We start from the raw sequence: 24,301 nt of genomic DNA on the forward strand, positions 1-24,301 counted from the left end.
GACTGTTAACTCTGGAGAACAAAGTGATGATTACCAGAGGGGAGGTGGGTGGGAGGATGGGTGAAATAGCTGATGGGGATTAAGGAGTGCACTTATGATGAGCACTAGGTGATGTAGGGAATTGTTGAATCAGTATATTGTACACCTGAAACTAATTGAACACTGTATGTTTACTGAAGTTATGATAAATACTTAGAAAAAGTGGCACAGAGAGTCTAAAGTAGAGAGAGATGCTACAATGTATACAATGGAGACAGTCCTATCAGTTGCTGTAGTCACTGTTCAGACCTCTCATTTAATCCTTAATATCACTTATTTGAGGTAGGAGGAAACTGAGGCAAACAGGTGAAATGTCTCCCCCTGGTTGATGCACACCCAAAGGAGCAGATCCAAACTGTGACCTGTTTGTGGCCCTTTCCACTAAGTCATTTGTTCTGAATCGTGGAATGATTTTTGTCTCTAGAGGGCATTTAACAATGTCTAGGGACATTTTTGAATGTCACGAAATGGGAAGTGTCACTGGCATCTAGTGAAAAGAGGCCATGGGTGCTGCTAAGCATCATATGAGGCACAGGACAGTGCCCTACATCAAAGTATTATCTGGCCCCCAAATGTCAATTGTGCAGTGATGGTATTAACTCTACCACCACACTTTGTAACCATCCTTCATCCAGACTTCTATTAAGTTTCCCTCTTAGCTGAAGAGCTAATTTAAGAAAAAGACAGTTTATCTTATTCTTAGTTTTTTTTTTTTTATTGTACAGGATGTGTAATGAGTTCATTTACATACATCTTCAGTAGTAAAATATCGAAGTATTTTAATTCCATAAAAAATATGTATCTCATCTACTAATACTATATTTAAAAGGCATAGGATAGACTATCAGCATAAATTGAATCAGCTTTTCTAAAACACATTCTGGAATTCTCCTATGGGAACAGTAGGCATTAGGATGTTAACTTTAGAAAAGCCTTTAGTAGATTCTGACAGGTAATTATGCCAGCAGGTTCTAAATCCCTTGGTTTCTTTAATTCTGCAGGTGGTGCCTAAGGAAAAGATAAATACCAGCATTACCTATTTGAAGCAGGTCTTAGTTATCTGCTGCATGCACTGCTGGGGGAGGAGCATAGCTATCAATGGTTGAAATGAAACAGATTTAAGAAAGGAATACCTTGGAACATATTCAGGGTCGGCTTTCCTTATGGAAAAAAGTGATTCTGATAAACAGTGTTCTTCCTCTGGGAACCTGGTTCTGCCAATAACTTTTAGGCTAAAGTTTGATGCAAAAATTTTAAAAAGAATGCTATATTAATGATAAACTTTAAAGGGGGAAATAAATTCCCTTCTAGTATAATTGAACTTGATGGTAATTTGTTTAATATTTACTTATGTATAGTTTTAATATACATGTAAGGCAATGTATAAATCTCAAAAGAAATAAACATTTTAGTCAAGAACACAAAAGCTTGGCAGTAAGGTAAAGATTGAAGTGATGGCAAGGATTTTTGCATGTTTGTTTTTAGAATGAATGGTCCTTTGAATTATAATTTTTCCAGATCTTCCCTATTGTAAAACTCATTGTTAAAATCAGAGTTGGATAATTTTTTCAAAAATTAAATTTGAATACTGGTATATATTCTCCTATAATTTTTATAGAGAACTATAATTGAATATGACTTGATACTTTTCTAAAATTTAATATTTTATGACCAAGTTGAGGCTAATTGTTAATATTCAGGATTTTTAAAAATAATATTTTAAATATTGAAGTATGCCTGTATTCCTACTTGTCCAATTTCTTATAACTATGTTTTTTTATTCTGAAAATAATCCAGGACTTTATTTTTTTTTGAAAGTATGGTATAAAACAAAAGAGATTATAAAAGGGCCATTAAATATATTGCATTAATGTTCACTCTAGTTTGTGTTACTTCTTTTGTCACTGAACAGCATAACTTTTTGCAGGTAATTACTTGACAGAAAAGTCTTGATTTCTGCCAATAAGGAATGTATATTCCACATACAAAGCTTCAATTTTTTGACAATATTATGAAAAGTGGATGAACAAATAGTAAATAGTAATAATTTTAAAATCTCAGCTTCTTGTTTAATAAAACCCATTGAATTACATCAGCAGACAAGTATACTTATGTTTAAGATTTCACATATTTTACTTGGATTTTAAAAGATAAATTTGCTTAATTTATTTTGGCTTTGAAATGAAAACCAGATTAGAGCCAGAAGGTAGCTCCAACACATGGAATTTATTCAAATCCTAGAGAGAAAGGAAATAAACCCATAAACCAGCAACATAAGAAAAAGATACCTTGTGATTTCAGGCTATCCAGATATATGTTTGTGTGTTTTCTTTTAAAACTCCATTACTCACTAAATTGGTGCTTTTACTTAAGTTAGAAAGATTCCCCCCAATTATGTAACTTTGTATCTATTTTTAAGACTGTATAAGCTATAAAAAATGCAGGTGTGTGTATACATGTGAAGTAATACTTCACTTGATTTTGATTTGCTAAGCAAATCAATGCATGGATACTTTATCTGTAGATAACAGGGCTTGAGAAAAAGACATTACCACTAGATATTTAATATTTTCACTTTTTATTTCAATGATGTCATCATCTCTTTTGAGATGTTGAGATAATACCATCTTAAGATAAACTGAAGGTTTCCCAGCTGAAATTATTCAGCCCATTCTGTTGCATTTTCTTATGTTGCTCCTGGTGCTATAGTTGACTGGTTTAGGTTGAGCATCAAGCCTTCTGATGAATGAGAATGACCCTTGTCCTGACTATTTAGAGAATGGGAGGGTCTGTTCTCTGGGAGCCAGTTTGTAGAAAATCTCTGTGGGGGAACAGTATTTTGGAAGGTACAGAGTGTAGTGGTTATCAGCAAATGCTTTGGAGTAACTCCCACTTCTGTCACCTAATCACTGTGTGCCCTTATTCAGGTACTTATCTGCTCTGTGCTTTAGTTTCCTTATCTGAGGTAATAATAACCTGTTTTACAGAGTTATCGTGGGAGGTACCTATGTAAGGATTTTAGCACAGTGCACAGCACATAGGAATGAGGAAATTTTGATCAAATGCCTGTTATTATTGACCTGATTTCAGGTATAGATTCTAGACCCAGATCTCCACAGTTACTTAAAATTATTTGGCCATTTTGCTATGTAGACTATATCTACTTCAGATAGATACTGTAGATCATAGCTACTATTTTTTTCTTTTTTTTAAGATTTTATTTATTTGACAGAGAGCGAGCAAGTAAGCGCATGCACAAGCCAGGGGAGCGGCAGGCAGAGGGAGAGGGAGAAGCAGGCTCCCTATATCCCAGGACCCTGGAATCATGGCCTGGGCCGAGGGCAGATGCTTAACCCACAGAGCCACCCAGGTGCCCCGACCATAGCTACTTTTATTGGAGAAATAGAAAAAGCAGAATACTGTAACTAATTTATTATTATAGTCAATAGGAAAGAGTAGAATGAAAAGTTCATTGATGTCCATTGTGTTTACTAGACTTAATGGTCTCTTAACTACCTAGCTTTGGGGGTTTTTAAAAAAGAAGCTAAAAGCTTTCTAGGCTTTAAGAAGAAACATTACAAGTTTTAAAAAAGAATCATTATCATCATCATCATCATCAGTTAAAGTTATTCCTGCAAAAGCAGTAATATCTGTAATTTCTTCTTATCAAAAGGCTCTTGCTAGCCTTCAAAATACCTTTTAGGGAGATAATCTTTGTAGCTCACACTGTAAACTTCATGTGCTTTTATGGTTTAACATTGATCAGAAAAAGAATTTAAGTGGAAGACTGTGACCCTGATTTTGTGTTTCTAAATGTATTAAATGTTAAGATGTATTTGTTTGACTTAGAAATTATACATTAGCAATTGAAGATCAGTTTTTTTTGGTGTTTGTATGTGTGTGGTTTTTTTTTTTTTTTTTTTTTTTGAATCTCAGTATGGCAGTTGAAATTTAGGTGCTGTCATGGAGGAGGAGTACAAGACCCTGAGATTTTTGTGGGAGGTGAGGAGGAAGTACTCCCTAAACACAGCAAAAAGGATGGGATCAGGATGTGTAGTTTTCTAAGGAAGTTACAACTGGCAATCTGTATGTAGTTTTTCATATTCCACCCCCCCCTTTTTTTAGTTGAGTTTTAAAGTTTGAAACTCTGAAAACAAAAAATGCAAATGGGCTTTTAAAAACAAATGGCCCTTGGTTGGTGGAAAGGTAAATAGTTGAATGGTGCCTAAGAAATTCTTTATATTGTACATAGCAATATACCCCTGAGGAGGGTATTTACCTTGCAGGGTTACTTAGTGCAGTCAGGTTTTGCTTTGGGGATAATGCCAAATACTTAGTCTTCTTATTTGTAACATAGTAGGCTTATTATTGTGACTAAAAACAATCTTTGCTGTAGTACTGTGTATCATTGGATATTGTTCTTTCTTATAGCAGAGCAAGCAGTTCTTACCTGTCGCACGCTGAGACTTCTCCCCACAGGATAGTGCATTGTCTCCTAAGTCTTGGGAACAGCCCCTTCCTCTTTTTTCCTTCTCTGCTGCAGAATAAATGTTTCAAATTTATGTTAGTCTATTTCTTTCAACACTTTTACAAATTGCTAACATATCCCATCTACATAAAATAGAACAGAGTAATTTATTCTAATTGCATACCTTGTGTTTGTGATCTCCTCCACCAAACCTCTAGCCAGAGGTTTCCGTGTTTGCTTGAATGATATATGTGTGTATGTATATATAATTTAATATACAGTTGACCCTTGAGCAACATGGGTTAGAGGTGCTGATCCCCTGAGCAGTTGAAAATCCATATACAACTTTTGACTCTGCAAAAACTTGACTACTAATAGCCTAATGTTGAAGCATTACCGAAAACATGAAATCAGTTAACACTTACTTTGTATGTGTTACATACTGTATTCTTATAATAAAGTAAATTAGAGAAAAGAAAATATTAAGAAAATCATAAGGAAGAGAAAATACATTTATCGTACCACACTGTTTTTACTGAAAAAAATCCACATATAAGTGGATGTGTCTAATTCAAACCCACTGTTCAAGGGTCAACTGTATATTGATATATCACATACATTGAATATATATCATATTTATATATTTGGTATATATTTAATAAATATATTTATTTTATTTCTTCCGTGCCATAGCACCCATTTTCAGAGTTGCTTATGATCATCCAGAGAATACTGCAGCTGGAAAAGAAAGGTTATGATTTTTTCTAAGTGAGTAAAACTCAGGTCTAAGAGTTTTTCAGGAGAACAAAATGAAACAGTAAGTCTTTTGTTCTCGTAAAGGAAGTTAATATTTTTTTTTGCTCCTTCTATCTAAAGGCTTTGATAGCTTAGTAATGTCGAAGAAAGAGAAAAGCAACCATACAAAGCTGTTTTTGGAAGATACTTTAAATGAGAACAATCTTCCAAAACTCTGCTGGTTTTTTAGTTGGCTAAGCCATGTGTTTGGTTTTTCAGCTGGCACTGTCTTCAGTCTCCCTGATTTTTATAGCTTCCCCTTGGGAAACCAGAAAACTCCAAATCATCATAGCACTGCAGAGCCTTTTGAAGAGCTGTGTGTGGCTTAGGAGTTTATTTGTCAGTCTTCTATCATATATTTGGAATGGTTTTACTTCTATAAATCTTGTGCCTTTTTTTTTTTTTAAGATTTATTTATTTGAGAGGCAGAGAACGTGCACAGCAGTGGGGTGGAGGGGCAGAGGGAGAGAATCTCAAGCAGACTCCATGCTGAGTGTGGAGCCTGATGAGGGGCTTGATCCCATGACCCTGAGATCATGACCTGAGCTGAAATCAAGAGTTGGATGCTTAACCGACTGAGCCACCCAGGCACCCCACACAACTTGTGCTTTTATAAATTTTGAGAAGGAGAGTCTGAGGAAAGAAGAAAGATGGTTAAAATTGTCTTTCTTATGTAAGCTTTTATTTTCTAGATATACCAGTAATAAAATAGTAGTAATTTCATTGAAGTTAACTTACTCATGTTTCATTTAATTGGAATACATAAACCTATTACTCTAAGTAAAATTGTGTTATATTTTTCAGTTCTGCCATTAGTTTCTTTCATTCTTATATCAAATTCAGTGATGTTATAATTTTATTACAAACATTCTTTAGAGGGTGTTGATGTTAAATTTATACCTCATTACACTGAGTATAGTTTCCTAGAAATAGAATAGATATTTTAAAGTTGGTGCATAGGCATCAGTGTGTGTCTAATAGATGAGTGTTCCTTGATGTTTTAAAAGCTAATTATAGGGGCGCCTGGGTGGCTCAGATGGTTAAGCGTCTGCCTTCGGCTCAGGTCATGATCCCAGGGTCCTGGGATCAAGTCCCGCATCGGGCTCCCTGCTCAGCAGGGAGCCTGCTTCTCCCTCTGCCTCTCTCTCTCTCTCTGTCTCTTATGAAAATAAAGTCTTTAAAAAAAAAAAAAAAGCTAATTATATTTGTAAAGATATATTTGAATATTATTATGTGATAGTCAACAAGTGACTCCCATCATCCCCTGCTCGCTCTCTATCTCTCTTTCTCTCTCTCTCTCACACACACACACACACACACACACACGCACACATACACTAACTCTGAGGAAGAGATTTAGGTTTTTTTTTTTCTTTTAGAGATTTTATTTATTTATTTGACAGAGAGAGAGAAGACAGCGAGAGAGGGAACACAAGCAGGGGGAGTGGGAGAGGGAGAAGCAGGCTTCCCGCGGAGCAGGGAGCCCGACGTGGGGCTCGATCTGAGGACCCTGGGATCATGACCTGAGCTGAAGGCAGACGCTTAACGACTGAGCCACCCAGGCGCCCGAGATTTAGGTTTGATCCTGTGGTTAGAAACCACACTTCTTGTTCGTGTCACATGTGCTCTAAACCTAGAGATAACAGTTCTCAATCTGAGTATCATTTGAGATTCAAAATGTGAGCAGTTACTACCCATCATTGTCACTATGGAGAAAAATATGAGTACAACTTTTAAAAGTCTTTGTGGGAATCCTGACAATTTTCAGTTCCACCCCTACAAAAATAGGACCCAAATGCTAGAGGATTAATACTAATGCAAATAAATACTTGAATGTGAGAGACCTTAAAAAATCATCCACAAGGCAGAAATATTCTTTAAGTCATTTCACCTTTAAAATTTCATAATTACATTGAAATAATGGAAAAGTATAGCCAACATTTAAATACTTAAGTTTTCATTTCTGTTATATATTTCACCAGCATCTTGTTTAAACGAAATACGCATTTTTTCTAGGCACATAAATATCCATACATCACTAAATGTATAACTGTACTTTTCTTACCTAGAAATTAATTACTTTATCATTTTAGTTTCTCTCTGGCTCTCTTCATTGCGTGAGCTTTATATAATACTTCAACTTTTACTTGATTTTGAAACCTCAAAATATTTATCCTATTCAGACTGATACCCTCATGCCTGAGAGGAAATCTCTGTTCCTTTCCAAATTGAGTCATGTATCCTCATTGTCCTTCCCCACCTTTCCTTGGTCTTCACCAGTGGGGCTTCATACTCTGTCCACAAGCACATCAGGGCTCAGTATCCAAATGGTCTTCAGCTCTGAAACCATTCCTGTACATGCCCATTAGCAGTAGGTTTCTCTCCTCAGATGGCACGTTATTTCCTCATAGAATTTAGACTATTGCCTTATATATATTTGCTGTTCAGTACATGATTTAAAATTTTAATCCCGTAATAAAAGTTTTTTATGTTGAGTTAGTTTAATTGTAGTATAATTAATTAATTAATTTGATGTAGTGAGGATGAAAGTGCTTTTCCCTTCACTGCTGAACAGTGATCAGTAATTTATAGGACTTGATGAAAGGAACTAATTTAATGAAGATATGAATATAGATTTTATTCTTCTTTCCCTGATGAATGGTGTCATAGACAGCTAAGAAAATGCGTTCCTATTTTAGATGAGACTGATGAAGAATGAAGTTACTGTATTTCTATGAATTTTATCCTAAAATATGAGTTGGATATAATTTCCTGTTCTGTGGACAGATCCCTAAAGGCAGGATCCTTTATCTTTTTATTTCAAAATTAAGATGTGTAAAATTTTACTGTTCTGGTGCAGCATGGGTCCAGCATAAGATACTGGATGCATTTTCTTTATTCTGTTTGCAATTTCTGCTATTTGAAATTGATTTTTGTTTTGTTTTGTTTTGTGGTAATTTTTCCTCTGCTTCTTTCTGTAAGATTGTCCTTCCTGCTGTCTTCCAGAATAGTTTTCTCTGCTTCCTATGACTTAATATTATATTTAAAAGATTATTTTCAAAAGCATTTGTTTTTAGAAACAAATGTACAATAGCTTAAATTATGTAAAACAAATTCATTATGAGATTAATGGAACATATTCATGGAACACAGAAACTTAAAAAAAAGCTACATATGTTTCATGGGACAATAATCTAATTTTGTTTTACCACTGGGTGTTAGCAGGAAGGCAGAACATGTTTGTAGCTAAGAGAAGCATGAGAGAGAAATGGAGTAACTTATTATCAGATGTGTCACCTCATATTGATCCTTGTGGCAGCCAGAGATGGCTGTCTACTCCCTGCCATGGTCATGCTCAGCTTGGAACCACAGCAGACTCACCAGTGGCCCAGCAATCAGTACCTAACAGTCTATAGGCCGTGACTAAATGTGTACATGCACAATAGAGGTTCACAAGGCTTTAGAAATGTTTGAATTACATAAATTGTCAACGTTTAAATATCAGGAGATTTCACATAAAACTCTGGAGTAACATGTTCACTTGAAAACCAGGATGATTTGAAAACCCTGCCCTGACATTCCCCCTGGGGCAGTATTTGCTGGGAGGTTAAAAAGAGGCTGTCTCCTTCAGACCATGCAAGCTCTGTCCAGTTCCTCAGTTCTCAGCTTGCCCCTCTCTAGTCAGACACAGAGGTACTTTGGGCCCTACTGCTCCCTGTGCCTGCGCAGTTATTTTGTGGGTGCCCTGGCATACTGAATTTATTCATGTTACCTGCCTGGTTCTGTGGCTATTTGAATATGCTCCCTTCCAACTTTGGTGCTCCTTCAGTCAACTAGATAGTTAAATATGTTTTGTTTGTTTGTTTTTGTTTTTGTTTGTTTTACTGCTATTGTAATCTGATTCTTTGAAAATTGATTTTCTATGTTTTGGGCATGTGAGAGTAATCAGTTAGGTTTAAACTAAAAAAGCCTACACAGGGAACTACAAATGTTGGCAAGGACATGGAGAAAAAGGAACCCTCATGCACTGTTGGTAGGAGTGAAAACTGGTACAGCCACTCTAGGAAAACAGTATGGAGATTTCTCAAAAAATTAAAAATAGAGCTACCATATGATCCAGTAATTCCACTACTAGGTATTTACCAAAGAATATGAAAATACTAATTCAAAAAGTTGTGTTCCTGTGTTTATAGCAGCATTATTTTCAGTAGCTAAAATTATGGAAGCAGAGCAGGTGTCCATTAATCAATGAATGGATAAAGAAGTGGTATATACATATGCATATACATATATAATGGAATATTAGCCATCAAAAGAATGAAATCTTGCCATTTGCAACAACATGGATGAATCTAGAGAGTATAGTGCTAAGTGAAATAAGTCAGAGAAAGACAACAGGATTTCATTTATATATGGAATTTAAGAAATAAATGGATAAAATGAGACAAACCAAGAAACAGACTCTTAAATATAGAGAACAAAATGATAGCCGCCAGAGGGGAGGTGGGTGGGGGGATTAAGAGTACACTTACCACGATGAGCACTGAGTATTTAGAATTGTTGAATCACTGTATTGTACACCTGAAACTAATTTAACACTGTATATTAATTCTGCTGAAATTAAAATATAAAATAAATAAATAAGAAGCAAGCCTCTACTGAACACCTGTATGCATAAGATATCTGTGTGCATAATAAAGCTTTCTAAGTTCCAAGGAAATTAAGAAGTGATGAAAATTCTAATTATCTTTCCTTAGAATTTCTGTAAGGAGAACTCATTATAATGAAGTTAAATATTAGTGTGTATACATAGGAGCTTGTTCTTTTTGCTTGGATGCTGCTGATGGATTTGCCTTCCTGGTTTGCACACTGACCTCCTTCCTGAGCCCTCCTTATCTGTGTTGGAGTGAGCTTGGCACTGTGGCACCATGCTGCTCTGCACGTGCATGACCCCTGTTCCTTTACAGACTTGAGTCCAGGTGACAAGGAGTCCTTTTTGAAGGGACTGTGGATATTAATTTGCAGAGTAGTTATTCTGACTGTATGTGCTTTCATCTCCTTTAGGATAGGTTTGGCCATATTGTGTTTCAGGGAAAATATAATTACCTAAAAGTTTCAGGGAAAAGTAAACTAATTCTTAAAGATGAAACTGGTTTCTTATAATTTATCAAAAATATATCTACATTTGGTTTACTTTTCCCTTTCTTATTGTGTCTGTTTGCTGTATTCATTTTTCTCATTTTTTAGTCCTTAGAGTTTTTTTTTTTCTTCTGTAATTATCCTCACAGCTAGTAGCCACTAAAACTTTTGTAATCTAGGTGTTAGGTACAGAATCTTATGGCTACTTCTTTTACATAAGACAGTATCCGTTTATATTTCATGTGTCCTGAACTTCGTTGAGTATCACTTCTCCCAAGAAGGCATGGGCTTAGCATAAACTGTGCCTCATTGTGCTTTCCCTCAGTTATGGTATTTCTTTCTTTAGGACTTGTGAACTAACTGCTACTTTTTCCTTGTTTTAGGTCTGTGGATTTTTTTACTAATATGATTATATACTTTTGTAAATGAAGGCCTATATCTAGTGACAATCTGTCTTTCTTTTGAGAGTTTTGTCCTGTTATTCTATATAGTGAAATAAAGTTCAAGATGAGGAACATAGAAGCATAGGAAAAAAAAAAAAAGAATGTTCTAAAATACTAAGAAGTAGTTACCTCTGTGATAGAATTTCAGGAGTTTTTTAATCCTTTTTTTAAAAAAATATTTATTTGAGAGAGAGAGAGAGTGCGCATGCAAGCTCTCTGGGGGGGAGGGGCAGAGGGAGAGGGAGAAGCAGGCTCCCCACTGAGCAGGAAGCCCTACATAGGGCTTGATCCCAGGATCCTGAGATCTTGACCTGAGCAGATGCTTAACCGATTAACTGAGCCATCCAGGCACCCCAGGAGATTTTTAATCTTTTGTGCTTATCTCTATCGTCCAAGTTTGAAACAATCCAACATGATTTCCTTTAATCAGAAGAAAAGTTATAGACATTTTTAGAGCATAAATATTAAGAGAAGTAAATTTTCTTTAGAAATTTGTAAACATTTTAGTCATCATTATTTGAAAAAATTATTTTTAAAATTTTGTTCTTTCTTTGACAAAATAGGACACCACTAAAGAGTTACACAAGTAATTACCTGCCCCAGTAGAAACACTTTGGTCTTCTACTAAAGGGTATTTCAGTGCAGTGTGTGAAAATACGGCTTTCTGTACTAGAACCAACTGAAATGCTTGTTAAAAGTTCAGATTTCTGGGGGCGCCTGGGTGGCTCAGCTGTTAAGCGTCTGCCTTCGGCTCAGGTCGTGATCTCAGGGTCCTGGGATCGAGCCCCACATCGGGCTCCCTGCTCGGTGGGAGGCCTGCTTCTCCCTCTCCCACTCCCCCTGCTTGTGTTCCCTCTCTCGCTGTGTCTCTCTCTGTCAAATAAATAAATAAAATCTTAAAAAAAAAAAAAAGTTCAGATTTCTGGGCCTCGTTTCAGGACTCATTGAACCAGAATTGAGAATACTTGAGAGAAACCTGTGCTTTTTAACAAACTCCCCCAGGTGTTTCTCTTATTTGCTAAAGTTTGAGATCCACTTACCTGTACTTGGCTGTGTTGTACTTGTCTAAACTTGATTTTTACCTGGATCCTTGCTAATTTTCAGTCATTCCTGGCTTAGATGTAAGATGTTATAATGTATTCTTTCAGGTTAGCTTAAATTTATATATTTATCAGATACAATGGCACAGTTTTAAAGATTGATTTTGTTGAATGATGATGTTTAAGACATTCTCTAAAATGAAATTAAATTACCTGCAAGCAGAGGGTGCTGTTGAATTGGCTCTGTATTCTGAATTTACATCTTTACATTTGAATTTATACCAAATTCAGAAGGCCTGGGCAGTGCCAGGAAGTGGTTAATATTGCAGTGATAGTTAAAGCCTTTAAGTACTTGGAAGCGAGTGTGTTAAACTTCCTTCTGCAAATTGATTTTCTTTTTTTTAAATTTTATTTTATTATGTTATGTTAATCACCATACATTACATCATTAGTTTTTGATGTAGTGTTCCATGATTCATTGTTTGTGTATAACACCCAGTGCTCCATTCAGTACGTGCCCTCTTTAATACCCATCACCAGGCTAACCCATCCCCCCACCCCCCTCCCCTCCAGAACCCTCAGTTTGTTTCTCAGAGTCCATAGTCTCTCATGGTTCAACTCCCCCTCCGATTTTCCCCCCTTCATTTTTCCCTTTCTGCTATCTTCTTATTTTTTTTTAACATATAATGTATTATTAGTTTCAGAGGTACAGATCTGTGATTCAACAGTCTTACACAATTCACAGCACTCACCATAGCACATACCCTCCCCAATGTCTATCACCCAGCCACCCCATCCCTCCCACTCCCACCCCCACTCCAGCAACAAATTGATTTTCATTTGCAGTATTTCATGCACATCAGTGATGGAACGACAACATCTTTAATAGTTTCAAATCATGGTTTAAGAGATATGCACTGTGTCTTTTGGTGATTCTTTAGAGTTGGCTCGTCTTTTTTACTTTTTCACCTATATTAGTGTATAATAAAATACATGAAAGTTACCAAAGTATTTTGGCACTTATTGTGAAAATTCTGTTCATTTTTCTAAATGTTTCTAAAACATATGGGTTACTTTTGGATAAGAAAATTGACTTCAGTATATTTTCTGTAGATGCCCTCTAAACCAGACCATAGGAACAAGCTTATAGTCAAATGAAGTAGAATCTGTTGCCTCTTTGCAACAGAGGCAACAGCACACCATGGGGAATTATGTGTACTTAGTAGAGACTTACTATTGGATTTGGGGTTGTTTCAGTAATTTGGGGGAGTTCAATGGAAGAGTGGTTTTGGTTTGGATTAGATATTGGGAGAAAATGGGGGCAATTGTATGATCTGTTATCTTAATAATTTATCGGGCAAGAGGAACAGAGTGGGCTAAAGCTGTAATTGGTAAAGAAGTAGCATTGTACTCATGTTAGCTGGAACTGGGAATATTATATTAGGTTATTGTAGTTTGTATAGTGTTCTTATTTTTGTGTTTTAGCACAGTTGTGCAATGATGTTTTATTTTGTCTTGCTCCATCCTGATCCCTGAGTAGCCTTTTCTGGTCTCTCATTCTCAGTCTACCCCACACACACGCTCTTTTTTAGTCAGCTCATTTAGGTGAACAATAAAAGATCAATATAATTTCTCTTTTATTAGTTAGAATCAGTCCAACCTTCCTTTTAAATAATTAAATTATTTTTACCTGACACTCTGGCTGTGAAAATGTATATATAAATATTATTTTGGGCAGCATAAGCTCAAAGTGATTTTGGGATTGCAAAGTATCTAAAAGCACCATTGGTGTATTTTGTATTGATATTCATTTGCTTATGTGTTTGTTTCTTGAACTCATGATTAAAAAGAAAATGGTGTAAGATTAAATTAGCTAACTTAATTTTAACAAAAGTCATCACCTTTTAAGTAGGATTTACTTACCAAGATTAATGATGTGCTTATTAAATTTATAATCTGAGAATTAATCTGAAATTAGATGGTTTTGAATACTTCTTGGAAAGGATATACATATGTTTAATTATCTTTTCAGATTTTCAATATGGCTTAAATCTAATAATATTTTATTAAATAGAGCTTGAGTTTTAATCTAAGATACATTTAAATTTAAAACAATAGATTATGCAAAGTAGGATCTGTTAATATTTAATAGTATATTTTGATTTTATTTTTTATATTATATTATATTAATTATATAATTATATAATTTTATTAATTATATAGAAATGTACATGTCACCCCTCTATAACATTTCCTACTTTTTTTTGGCTGCCTATCATTGATTTCCACTTCATATCACAGTAATTTTGTAACATTTTCTAGGGAGTATAGAAAGATGATTCATTTTTTCTCCAGCATTGTTTAAATTTTTTTTCTGTTATTTAGTTTTAAAACATTTCTTTTAGGGGTTCCTGGTTGGCTCAGTTGGTTAAGCGTCTGACTCTTGGCTTTGGCTCAGGGTATGATCTCAGGGTGAGATCGAGCCCCGCAACGGGCTTCCCGCTCGGCGTGGATTCTGCTTGAGATTCTCTTTCCCTTTGCCCCTCTCCTCCATGTGCACTCTTTCTCTCTAAAATAAATGAATAAATCTTAAAAAAAACCCCCACATTTCTTTTAATTGTCACAACTCATTATTTATAATGACATGCATGTTTTTAGGATTGATGTCCAGATTTGCGATAAACCTCTTTCATTTTTCTTTCATATGCAAGCTATAATATTTCCAGGCTTTTCAAGGTGTTTATGTGAGTGTGTTTGTGAATACATATGAATATATATTTTTTGAATTGGTGGCACTCATTAACCAGTATGTCACTGAAGTAGTACATTATGAGTTTTACTTTTTTGTTGTTGTTGATGTTAGTATTTCATGTCTAATCAGAAAACCTGTCTTTTTCATTCTTTCTCATTAATTGGATTACCAGGTAATCCTAAAGCCTTTTCATTACTTCTATATAAAATTTTACCTCTCATCTCAAATTAAATGCATCCCAAATTGGCTGCTTCTTGGCCAGATCCCAGTTTTCTAGCAGCTACTCTAATGCTACCTGACATAATGTAAAGTAAGGGGAAGGAAAATTAAATGGAGGGGATCATTCCTTTAACAGAATCAAATGAGAATCTTATACTATTGTAAATTAACAAACATATAACCATGTGAATTCATTTCTAGGTCTTTCCCAGGACAATCTCTGGAAGATGTTTATATTCACTGTCTTGGGCCAATTTTCTCTCAAGAATGTCAGTTTATAATTTCTACAACTATATTTCCCTGCCTAGTTCTCTGTACCCTTACATAGCTCTGGATATGAACACTATTTTTTTTTTCTAATTTTATTGAGGAAAAATGGAAATTGCTTCCATTTGCATTTCTTTGAGTTCTATAAGAGATTGAACATTTTCATCTTTATTCATCATTTTATGTTTTAAAAAATTCCTCCTGTTTGTCCTTTACATTCTATTTTCTCATTAGTGTTTTCTTGGTATGTTATATGAGCTTTGTATTTAATTAGGGATAGTCATATCTGCCAGTTTTCTTTTGTAACCCGTATGTTCAACATTTGGTGTTACGCTCAAAAAGCCTTTCCTTACTTTAGAATATTGTAGTAACAGTCATTTAGATTATCATTTATTAATTTTATAATTTCTTTTCTAGAATTGATTTCATTGTATGGTGTGAGGCAGAGAGCAAACTTAATTTTTTTTGAAGATTTATTTAATTGAGAGAGTGCAAGCATGCAGTGGGGGAGGGACAGAGGGGGAGAGAGGGAGTCTTTTTTTGTTTGTTTGTTTGTTTTAAGCAGTATTTCATAGGGCTGGTTTGGTGATCACAAATTCTTTTAGTTTCTGTTTGTCCTAGAAGCTTTTTACCACTCCTTCTATTTTTAATGACAGCCTAGATGGATAAAGTATTCTTGGCTGCATATTTTTCTCATTTAGTGCTCTGAATATATCATGCCTGTCCTTTCTGGCCTGCCAGGTCTCTGTGGATAGGTCTGTTGCCAATCTAATGTCTCTACCATTGTAGGTTACAGACCTCTTATCCTGAGCTGCTTTCAGGATTTTCTCTTTGTATCTGAGACTTGTAAGTCTTACTATTAGATGTCGGGGTGTTGACCTATTTTTATTGATTTTGAGGGGGGGTTCTCTGTGCCTCCCGGATTTTGATGCCTGTTTTCTTCCCCAAATTAGGGAAGTTCTCTGCTATAATTTGCTCCAAAATACCTTCTGCCCCTCTCTCTTTCTTCTTCTTCTGGGATCCCAATTATTCTAATGTTGTTTCGCTTTATGGTATCACTTACCGAGAGAGAGAGAGAGAGAGAGTCTTAAGCAGACTCTTGGGAGTCCAACACAGGCTCTGTCTCAGGACCCTGAAATCACAACCTGAGCCAAAACCAAGGGTCAGGCGCTTAACCAACTGAGCCACACAGGCGCCTTGCAAACTTAATTTTTTGCATGTCTTCTTGTTTCAAATTGTTTACTTGAAATTGAGTTTTAAAATAATTTTTTAACCAGTTTATCTCTAACCTATTTATCGTCTTCTAATATGGGGGTCACCTGGAGAATTTTTAATTGGTATTGGGACCCCATCCCAGAACGGGTAAGTCTGAATCTCTGGGTATGTGAACTGTTCATTGGTATTTTTTACAAACTTGTTAAGAAGTTATATATGTGTCAGGACTGACAACCACTGCAGTACACTTTTATAATCATTTGCATTTGTGTGTGGGTTTTCATTGTTTTTATTGGTCTTTCCATCCTATATTTGTTACTTATTCATTATAAATTTACTGATTCTTATGTTTCCAAATGTAATTTGGTTTCCTGTTTATTCTAGGAGAGGTGCTGTAGCATCTCTTATTCAGTTGAGTTTGGATTTAGCTTTATAAAATAAATCCCCATTTTTATGGTTACCTCTGAATGGAAATAAGTTTACCTGATATTAATTGTAGTATCAGTCTTTTGAATTTGTAATCTTAAGAGTTACCAATTAGCTGCATTAAAGAAAGTTAACTGTTTTGTGACTTACCAGAAATTTATTTCTTTTTAATATAAGTAACTTTGCATAACTGTCTGAATTCTGTAGCCATTATTTGATGGCATTCATTAGCTTTAGCTAACTCCTTGGAAGAGATGCAGCAGTAATAGTAATTTCTTATAATACATTATTTGATAATGTAAACAGTAGAATTATGCTCTGGGTCAAAATATGTATGGATGTACACACACAGGTACATGTACACAAGTAGACCTTGTAGAAAGGCAAATGGTAATAACAAAGATGACGATATATATGACTTTTCCCTTTTTCTCTTTCCTCACTCTTTTTTGTTTGTTTTAATGAAAAGGGATTAGAATGTGATAAAGTGCTCTTCTTCCTTTTAGATTGTAAGATCCTATATTCAACTTCTGGATTAATGGGTTGAAGGGACAGCAGAAGCTTTTTATCTTTTTATTCTCTCCAAATATTATATTTCATTTAATGTGCCATTTTCCATCAGGTCCTCGGTATTTTGGGCTTTTTCTAGCCTACAGGATTCATATTTCTTGATAGTTCACTTATGACAATTCCAAGGCCACATATATATATGCCTTTGAGCTGTAAATTAAAACCCCATAATGGGGCGCCTGGGTGGCTCAGTCGTTAAGCGTCCGCCTTCGGCTCAGGTCATGATCCCAGGTTCCTGGGATCGAGCTCCGCATCGGGCTCCCTGCTCAGCGGGAAGCCTGCTTCTCCCTCTCCCACTCCCCTTGCTTGTATTCCCTCTCTCGCTGTGTCTCTCCCTGTCAAAAAAATAAATAAAAATCTTAAAAAAAAAAACAAAACCATAATGAACCTTTTCTTTTGGACTCAGAAGCCCAATATCAATTTCTCTAGCCATGATCTAATTATCTTCAGTTGCTGCTCATGGGGGGATTTGATACATCTCATGAAATATGGGCACCGCTTGTTACATCTCATTTGTTGCTGGGAGTTGGCTTTCTAAGAAGTTGAAGAATGTCTTGGGAACTGGGTGGGGTCAACAATGCATATTTATGGTGGAGGCTGTTGAGTATCTCTTATAACCAGAATTGACCATTTTAGTTGAGTGCTATAGGTCATTATAATGGGACAGTGACATATAAGTATACAATTTAGAAATAACATTGAAAAAACACTACATTAAGAATTTGACTATCATTCACATATTTTATACATTTAAGAATAAAATAAGCATGCAGTGTAGAGACATTCAAATTCATTTACAAATAAAATGAAAACATTTGTGTGATTTAGTTTAGTACTTTTTTTATTTTTAAAGATTTTATTTATTTTGAGAGAGTCAGCAAGAAAGAGACAGCATGAGCAGGGCGAGGGGCAGAAGGAGAGGGACGAGCCAACTCCCCGCTTAGGAGGAAGCAGATGCAGGGCTCAATCCCAGGAACCTGAGATCATGACCTGAGCCAAAGGCAGATGCTTAACCAACTGAGCCACCCAGGCGCCCTGGAATTTACTACTTTGCATGTACTTTGTATGCAAATTGGGAGTAAAGTCATAAAAGCAGTAACCAGGAATATTATTTAAATAGTTTTTGTGTTATTACACAATTTATGAAAATTGACATATTTTGTCATTTTAAGCATATTTAGTTGTTTCTTCCTCTTTATCCTCTTAGGAGTAGGATAATATGATTTTATTCTATTACTTAGTTCATATTTTAAGAAATATAACTATTTATAAAGATGAACTTGAGTTGGCTTAAGACATGTATTGCTAGTGACATTGTAAATTGGTCTAATATTATGAAAGGAAATTTGAGAAAATGTCTGTAAAACTTTAAATATGTGCATACTCTATGATCTGGCATTTTATTTCTAAGAATTTGAGCTAAGGAAATAGATATGAAGAAATGTACAGATACATGCAAGATTTTATTTGTAAAGATGTTCAACGTAGCATTATTTAAAACAGCAAAACAAAACAGCCTGACAGCTGACAGTGTCTAGCAGTAGAGGATTAGTGACATAAATCCTGGTGCAGTTACATAGAAAAATACTGTGGAGCCATTCAACAGTGTTGTTAGGTGAATACTTAGTGCCACGGGACCTTGTTCAGTGTGTTCTAAGACAGACCTCATGTGAAGTACGGTTCCCGTGACAGAAGTGCACTTAGATGAGTGTACAAAAAGTACATTAAAGGAGCGCCTGGGTGGCTCAGTCGTTAAGCGTCTGCCTTTGGCTCAGGTCATGATCCCAGGGTCCTGGGATCGAGCCCCACATCAGGCTCCCTGCTCAGCGGGAAGCCTACTTCTTCCTCCCCCACTCCCCTGCTTGTGTTCCCTCTCTCTCTCTGTGTCTCTCTCTGTCAAATAAATAAATAAAATCTTAAAAAAAAAGACAAAAAGTACATTAAAGGTTGTGGTTCTTCCTAGGTGGTTATTATTTTCCTCATGGTATCCTTTGTTACTTTTTGACATTACTCCAATGAGCATGTTTTAATTTTGCAGTTGGGGTGGGGACCAAACACATATTTTTTAAAATTTTTGCGTCCTGAGATGCCTAGTACTTGCATTTTTATGTGATGTCTTTTTATAAATGGTTTAAAGCATCAGGATGAATATGATAATATGTAACAAAATATAGCACATTATTGGAGCCATTTTCATGATTAATTGATACTTTTCTATTTTAGATGTTAGAAAATTTCTTGCCAACTTTTCTCTGTGAAAGATCTTGGCAATAGATCTTTTTTGTTCATTTCAGCACATTTTATGAATGGATATTTATTATGAAAAGCATCAAACATCTTCCTTTCACTCAGAGTTGACAGCCAGAGTGTTCTCACTTGATTGAACTGATGGCATATAATAGTCTGTTTATTTAATCACTTTAGCTTACTCAGCCATTTTGAACCATGATGGAGTAAAGACTCCCTGCCTTTACTTTTTGAAGATAAAATTGAGAGACTTAAACATGATTTATTCTGCTTTGACCCATAGTTTGAATTAACTTGGCTGTTTGCATTCATTTTCGAGAAGCACTCAATCCTTCCAAAGTAATAATCTAATCAATCCCTTTGTTTTTTCAAATTGCTCTGGAGACAGTCCTAAGCTACCTAGACTATCAAGCTTTCTTTTATTAGAGTAAGAAACATAAAATTGATTTTCATAGCTCATTTTGAAAACAATATGTATTTAAGAGAGCAACATTTTGTTTCTAATAAAAGTCTCATTGTATGATGTTATACAAACATTTTGCCAATTCATGCTGACCTTTGCTTACTGATCCTCAGATACGATTAGTGAGCTTTGAGAGACCTGAGAGTTTTTAAGTGCTGTTATCGAATTAGTTCTGGGTGATAGTAAATACCACCATCTCACCTTGCTTCTACTATGGGCACCATATACTTTCAGGCATAGCTGTTGGGTAGTCTGCAGGCAGTATTTCCCACAGAGGCCTTCCGTGCTCTTTTCTTACCCAAGCGCTGTACCTTATTCTATTTTCATATTGAGCTGACCAGGCAGCACCCCTTCTAAAGGAATTGTTCTCTCCCTACCTTCAATCCCTTTATTTTCTATTGGTTATGAACCAATGTATCTTTCAATGTCTACTTTACGTAGCAGAAGCACCCTTCCCCATGCAGTATGGCTTTTTCCTGGGGCTTCATTTCAATTTCTTTTTGGTAGTTGGTCATGTAAAAGCCTTTGGACTACATTTTTTTTTATTTTATGTTCCTAGAAAAGTGGGGCTGTGCTTTTATTTATCTCAGTGCTTTCTTAAAGCTCTGTAGAATTCCTGCACATATATTGAATAAAATTAAAGATTTTATGTGATAATGAACTATTCTGGTAGCTACACTTACTTGCCAAGTAAGATAGACAAAATACACAGGATATGATCTTTTATCCTTTCCTTTCAGGGGTACTTAACTTGGGGTCCAAGGAGAGGACTTAGTGATCTGTGAGCCCTATAAAATTATATGGAAGATTCTCACATGTGTTTATATGTGCACTTTTCTGGAGTTTGTGTCCATAGCTTTTTATCAGATTGTAAACAGCAATTTCTACAAGGTTAAGAATGTCTATTACCATTCTAAGTAATTTTTAAAGAATACCTAAGCCCAAAAGAAGGAGAATCAAAGCCAGTAACTGTTGTCAGTTCATTCAGAATCTCTAAGTGGTCAGAATTGTTATGCCTTCTTCCTATTTCATGGGTTTTAGAACCTGGGAAAAATCAGAAAATTCTTGTTCAGTTCAATTTTGGGTTAAGTTGGCTAGGGACAGAATATGGCAGCTTGAGAATTGAAGGCTGGCGTCTGGCCCTAACTATTTTGCTTTCATCTCTAGTTACTCAGAAGGCATTAGGGAGTTTTTGTCAAAGACTGGGAATGCTTAGTTTGCTAGTGTGAACAATCATATACTTTGGAAGGTCAGTGCTGGATCACTGGGCCTCCCCTTCAGAAACAGAGTGAGTGCATGCAGGCTTAAAAGGACAGTGCTGGTAACTGGATAGTGGAATCCTCTGGATTTCTAGTGTAGAGCTTATGTCTGGATGCCTCCCTGTGTTTTAGCAGAAATTCTTCTATGGGGTGGGAGGAATGGACACAGAATTTTAAAAGGATAATTTTTTGGTCAGTGATATGAGACAAATAATCATTCAGTTATTTAGGTGGGATGAAGCACAGAAAGATGAAAGGCTCAATGCACAGTTGTGTATGTTGGAACATTTTTATTTTTCACCTCTGAATGGAGGCAAAACTGTCCACCGTTTTGTTGCTTGCCCTTGTTTTGCCCTTTCTTTTACATGGAGGGCAGTGAACCATGACTCAGGTTCCACAGAGCTGAGTGTAAAGGCGCTTCTAAGAGCTGAGCGGAATGTCTCTGATCTGGATTCACTTAATCATTCAGCTCTCCCATTCTTTTGCTGGCAGATTTGCATGGAATTTGTGCTGCAGTCTTATCAAGTAAGTCTCCTGGAAAGGAGAGTGTGACGAGCTTCTAATTAATGGCACAACGGTTTTTAAAATTTAGCACTTGAAAAATTTTCAGCTTCCTCTTTTTTTGTTTTGTGAAATAGTTATAATCTTTTGGCTTGTTTCCACATTTACCTTACCAGCAGTACCAAATCGATTAACTGAATTGTGGGGAAAAATACTCTCTTTCTGTCAAACTGTCTCATAATTTGATGTATTAACTTTAATTTCCATAGCAAGTCATTAACCTCAGATGGGATATGGTGACATTTTTGTCTAACACAAAATTATTCTCCGTCTTTATAATGTGAATAATGTGGCACATTACAGCCAGTTGCCTTTAGCTTGGGTTGGAGATATACCAGAGCTGTAGCACTTCTGACTGTGCCTTATTTCCAGAGCCTCTTAGTTATTTCAAAAATGGTGATATGGGTGCTGATAACTCCTGTCTTTTAATTTTGTGTTGACTGCCTAGTCAAAGAGTCAAATGCCACCTCACCTGTTTTTCTAAGTTAGGGGTTGGCAAGCTATGTCTCCTGCCATTTTTGTAGATAAAGTTGTATTAGGATACAGCTGTGCATATTTGTTTATGTGTTATCTATGGCTGCTTTTATACTACAATGACAGACTTGAGTAGTTGGGACAAAGATCCTATGGTTCACAGAGCCTGGAATATTTACTATCTGGAGTTTTTCAGAAAAAGATTGCTGGCCACTTGGTCTGTGAGATCTGACTAGGCTCAGGAGCATTTTCAAATGTCTGGCATTTTCAAATGTCTACGTAGCTTTAGGTGGAGAACCTGCTGGCCTGCCTGTTGGTTGCAGAGATGTTTCTTCCCTTTACCAGAGCACATGAAGTGGTGTTCCTCTCTTCGGCCACAGACCTCATCGGGGACTCTGTAGTGCCCTGAGGCCATGTCTGTAGGACCACACCTTCCCCGGCATCCTCAGGCGTGGCTGTAGTTTTGAGATGGTATCTGAAGGGATAGGCTGGTTTGAGTTGTGCTCTTCCTCATGGTGAGCACGTGTTGCACTTTCATACTTGGTTAAGACAGGCAAGGGACCTGCCGGCTTTCCTGATTCACTTCATAGATTCGCATGAAGCATGACCTCTTGTTTGTGATATTTTTCAGGTGGCAGCATCTAGACTTAGAAAAGAGTGACTTTGGTATAGGCTCTGTTATTTGTAATGCCCTGAAAATGCATGTGCAAATTCTCTCTGGCACACAACTGCTTAGAAAGATAATGCTCTGCAAAATACCACCAGTCATCACTTTCGATATTTATTTCAATCACAAATCCTTTAATATATTTTATTATAAATATTTCAAACTAAATCTACCATTCATTTTCTTTACAAAATAAGTAGTTGCAAGACTGAAATCTACGTCCTAATTTTCATGGAGATTTTTGGCATTTGCCTGTCCATTCTTCATTGCAGCCTTTCTTTTGGGACCTCATTCCTTCCAGGCAAAAAAGGGCTGTATTTTGGCCAATTTAGAGCTTGTCAAAAGCATAATGAAATTAGGGGAAAATTTTTTTCTCTGCAGTAATGGCAGCAGCAGCGGTGGTGGCAGCCATGTCATCAAAGAGTATTTGCGGGTCATGATCCCACCACCATGGTAAGAGCTGTAACACAGAGACTACTGCTTCTCAGAAGGCCATTTTTTTCTTCTGTGCATAGAACCATGGTTCTTTCCCAGAAATGTCTTGTGATGCAGATGATCTCTGTCATGCATGCCTCTGTGAATGGGTATTCGTTCTCACAAACTTGATGTGGGGTGTGATAGATACTCTCTAATAGAGGCACAGTTTTACTCTGTGGGAAATGGAACCAGGGTGTCCATGTTACAATGGAGCTATGTCAGGTGAGGTGGCGTGATGACAGGGTGGTATGTGCTCAGTTTTGGAGTCAGAGAGCTCGGTCTACACACTGGCTCTGCTCCTTACTGACTAGACAACCTTATATAAACCACCTAGCCCTTCTGAACCTCACATTCCTCTACAGTAAAATGCACACAGTAGGAGTACATATGTTTATGGTTGTAGTAGTAAAAGTATAATCACTAGAAACCTACAGAATCCATGTTTGAGGGCCACAGAGATGTTGGACTGTCAGATGGTGTGACCTTCAAGTATATTACTTGTCCAAGGGAAGGAATGATTGTGGATAGGCAAGCATTAGTTGTGTTCAGCTAGTCCATTTGTTTTGTAAGCAACATTTGGGGCTTTGCTATAGCAAAGCTGCCTTTTACTTTTTTAATTGCTGGTAGATTCTCTTTTCATTGCAGGGCAAAGAAGAGTTTTTTCCAACTAGGTGTTTTCCAGACTGATTCATAGTTCTGTCCTTTTCCTGTCAACTCCACACTTTGCCAAACAATTAACAACAATAACACAATTACAGAAGACTACCAAAAGAGTGTTTT

At 36.2% G+C, this 24,301-nt stretch overlaps 1 protein-coding gene across 12 annotated transcripts in view; it reads left to right on the forward strand.

Annotated features, from left to right (window-relative positions):
- The window catches only part of KDM4C (lysine demethylase 4C), a 459,189-nt gene that overhangs the window by 186,641 nt on the left and 248,247 nt on the right, over nucleotides 1-24,301 (forward strand). The window contains exon 10 of one of the 12 annotated variants that reach the window (XM_078062218.1): nucleotides 4,471-4,601. The exons of the other annotated variants lie outside the window; for them this stretch is intronic. Coding sequence (XP_077918344.1) covers nucleotides 4,471-4,503 — 33 coding nt within the window. The 3' untranslated portion in view covers nucleotides 4,504-4,601. Of the gene's footprint in view, nucleotides 1-4,470; nucleotides 4,602-24,301 lie in introns of those variants that run through there. 12 annotated transcript variants of the gene reach the window in all.

This window comes from Halichoerus grypus, chromosome 14 (genome assembly GCF_964656455.1).
Source record: "Halichoerus grypus chromosome 14, mHalGry1.hap1.1, whole genome shotgun sequence".
Lineage (NCBI taxonomy): Eukaryota > Metazoa > Chordata > Mammalia > Carnivora > Phocidae > Halichoerus > Halichoerus grypus.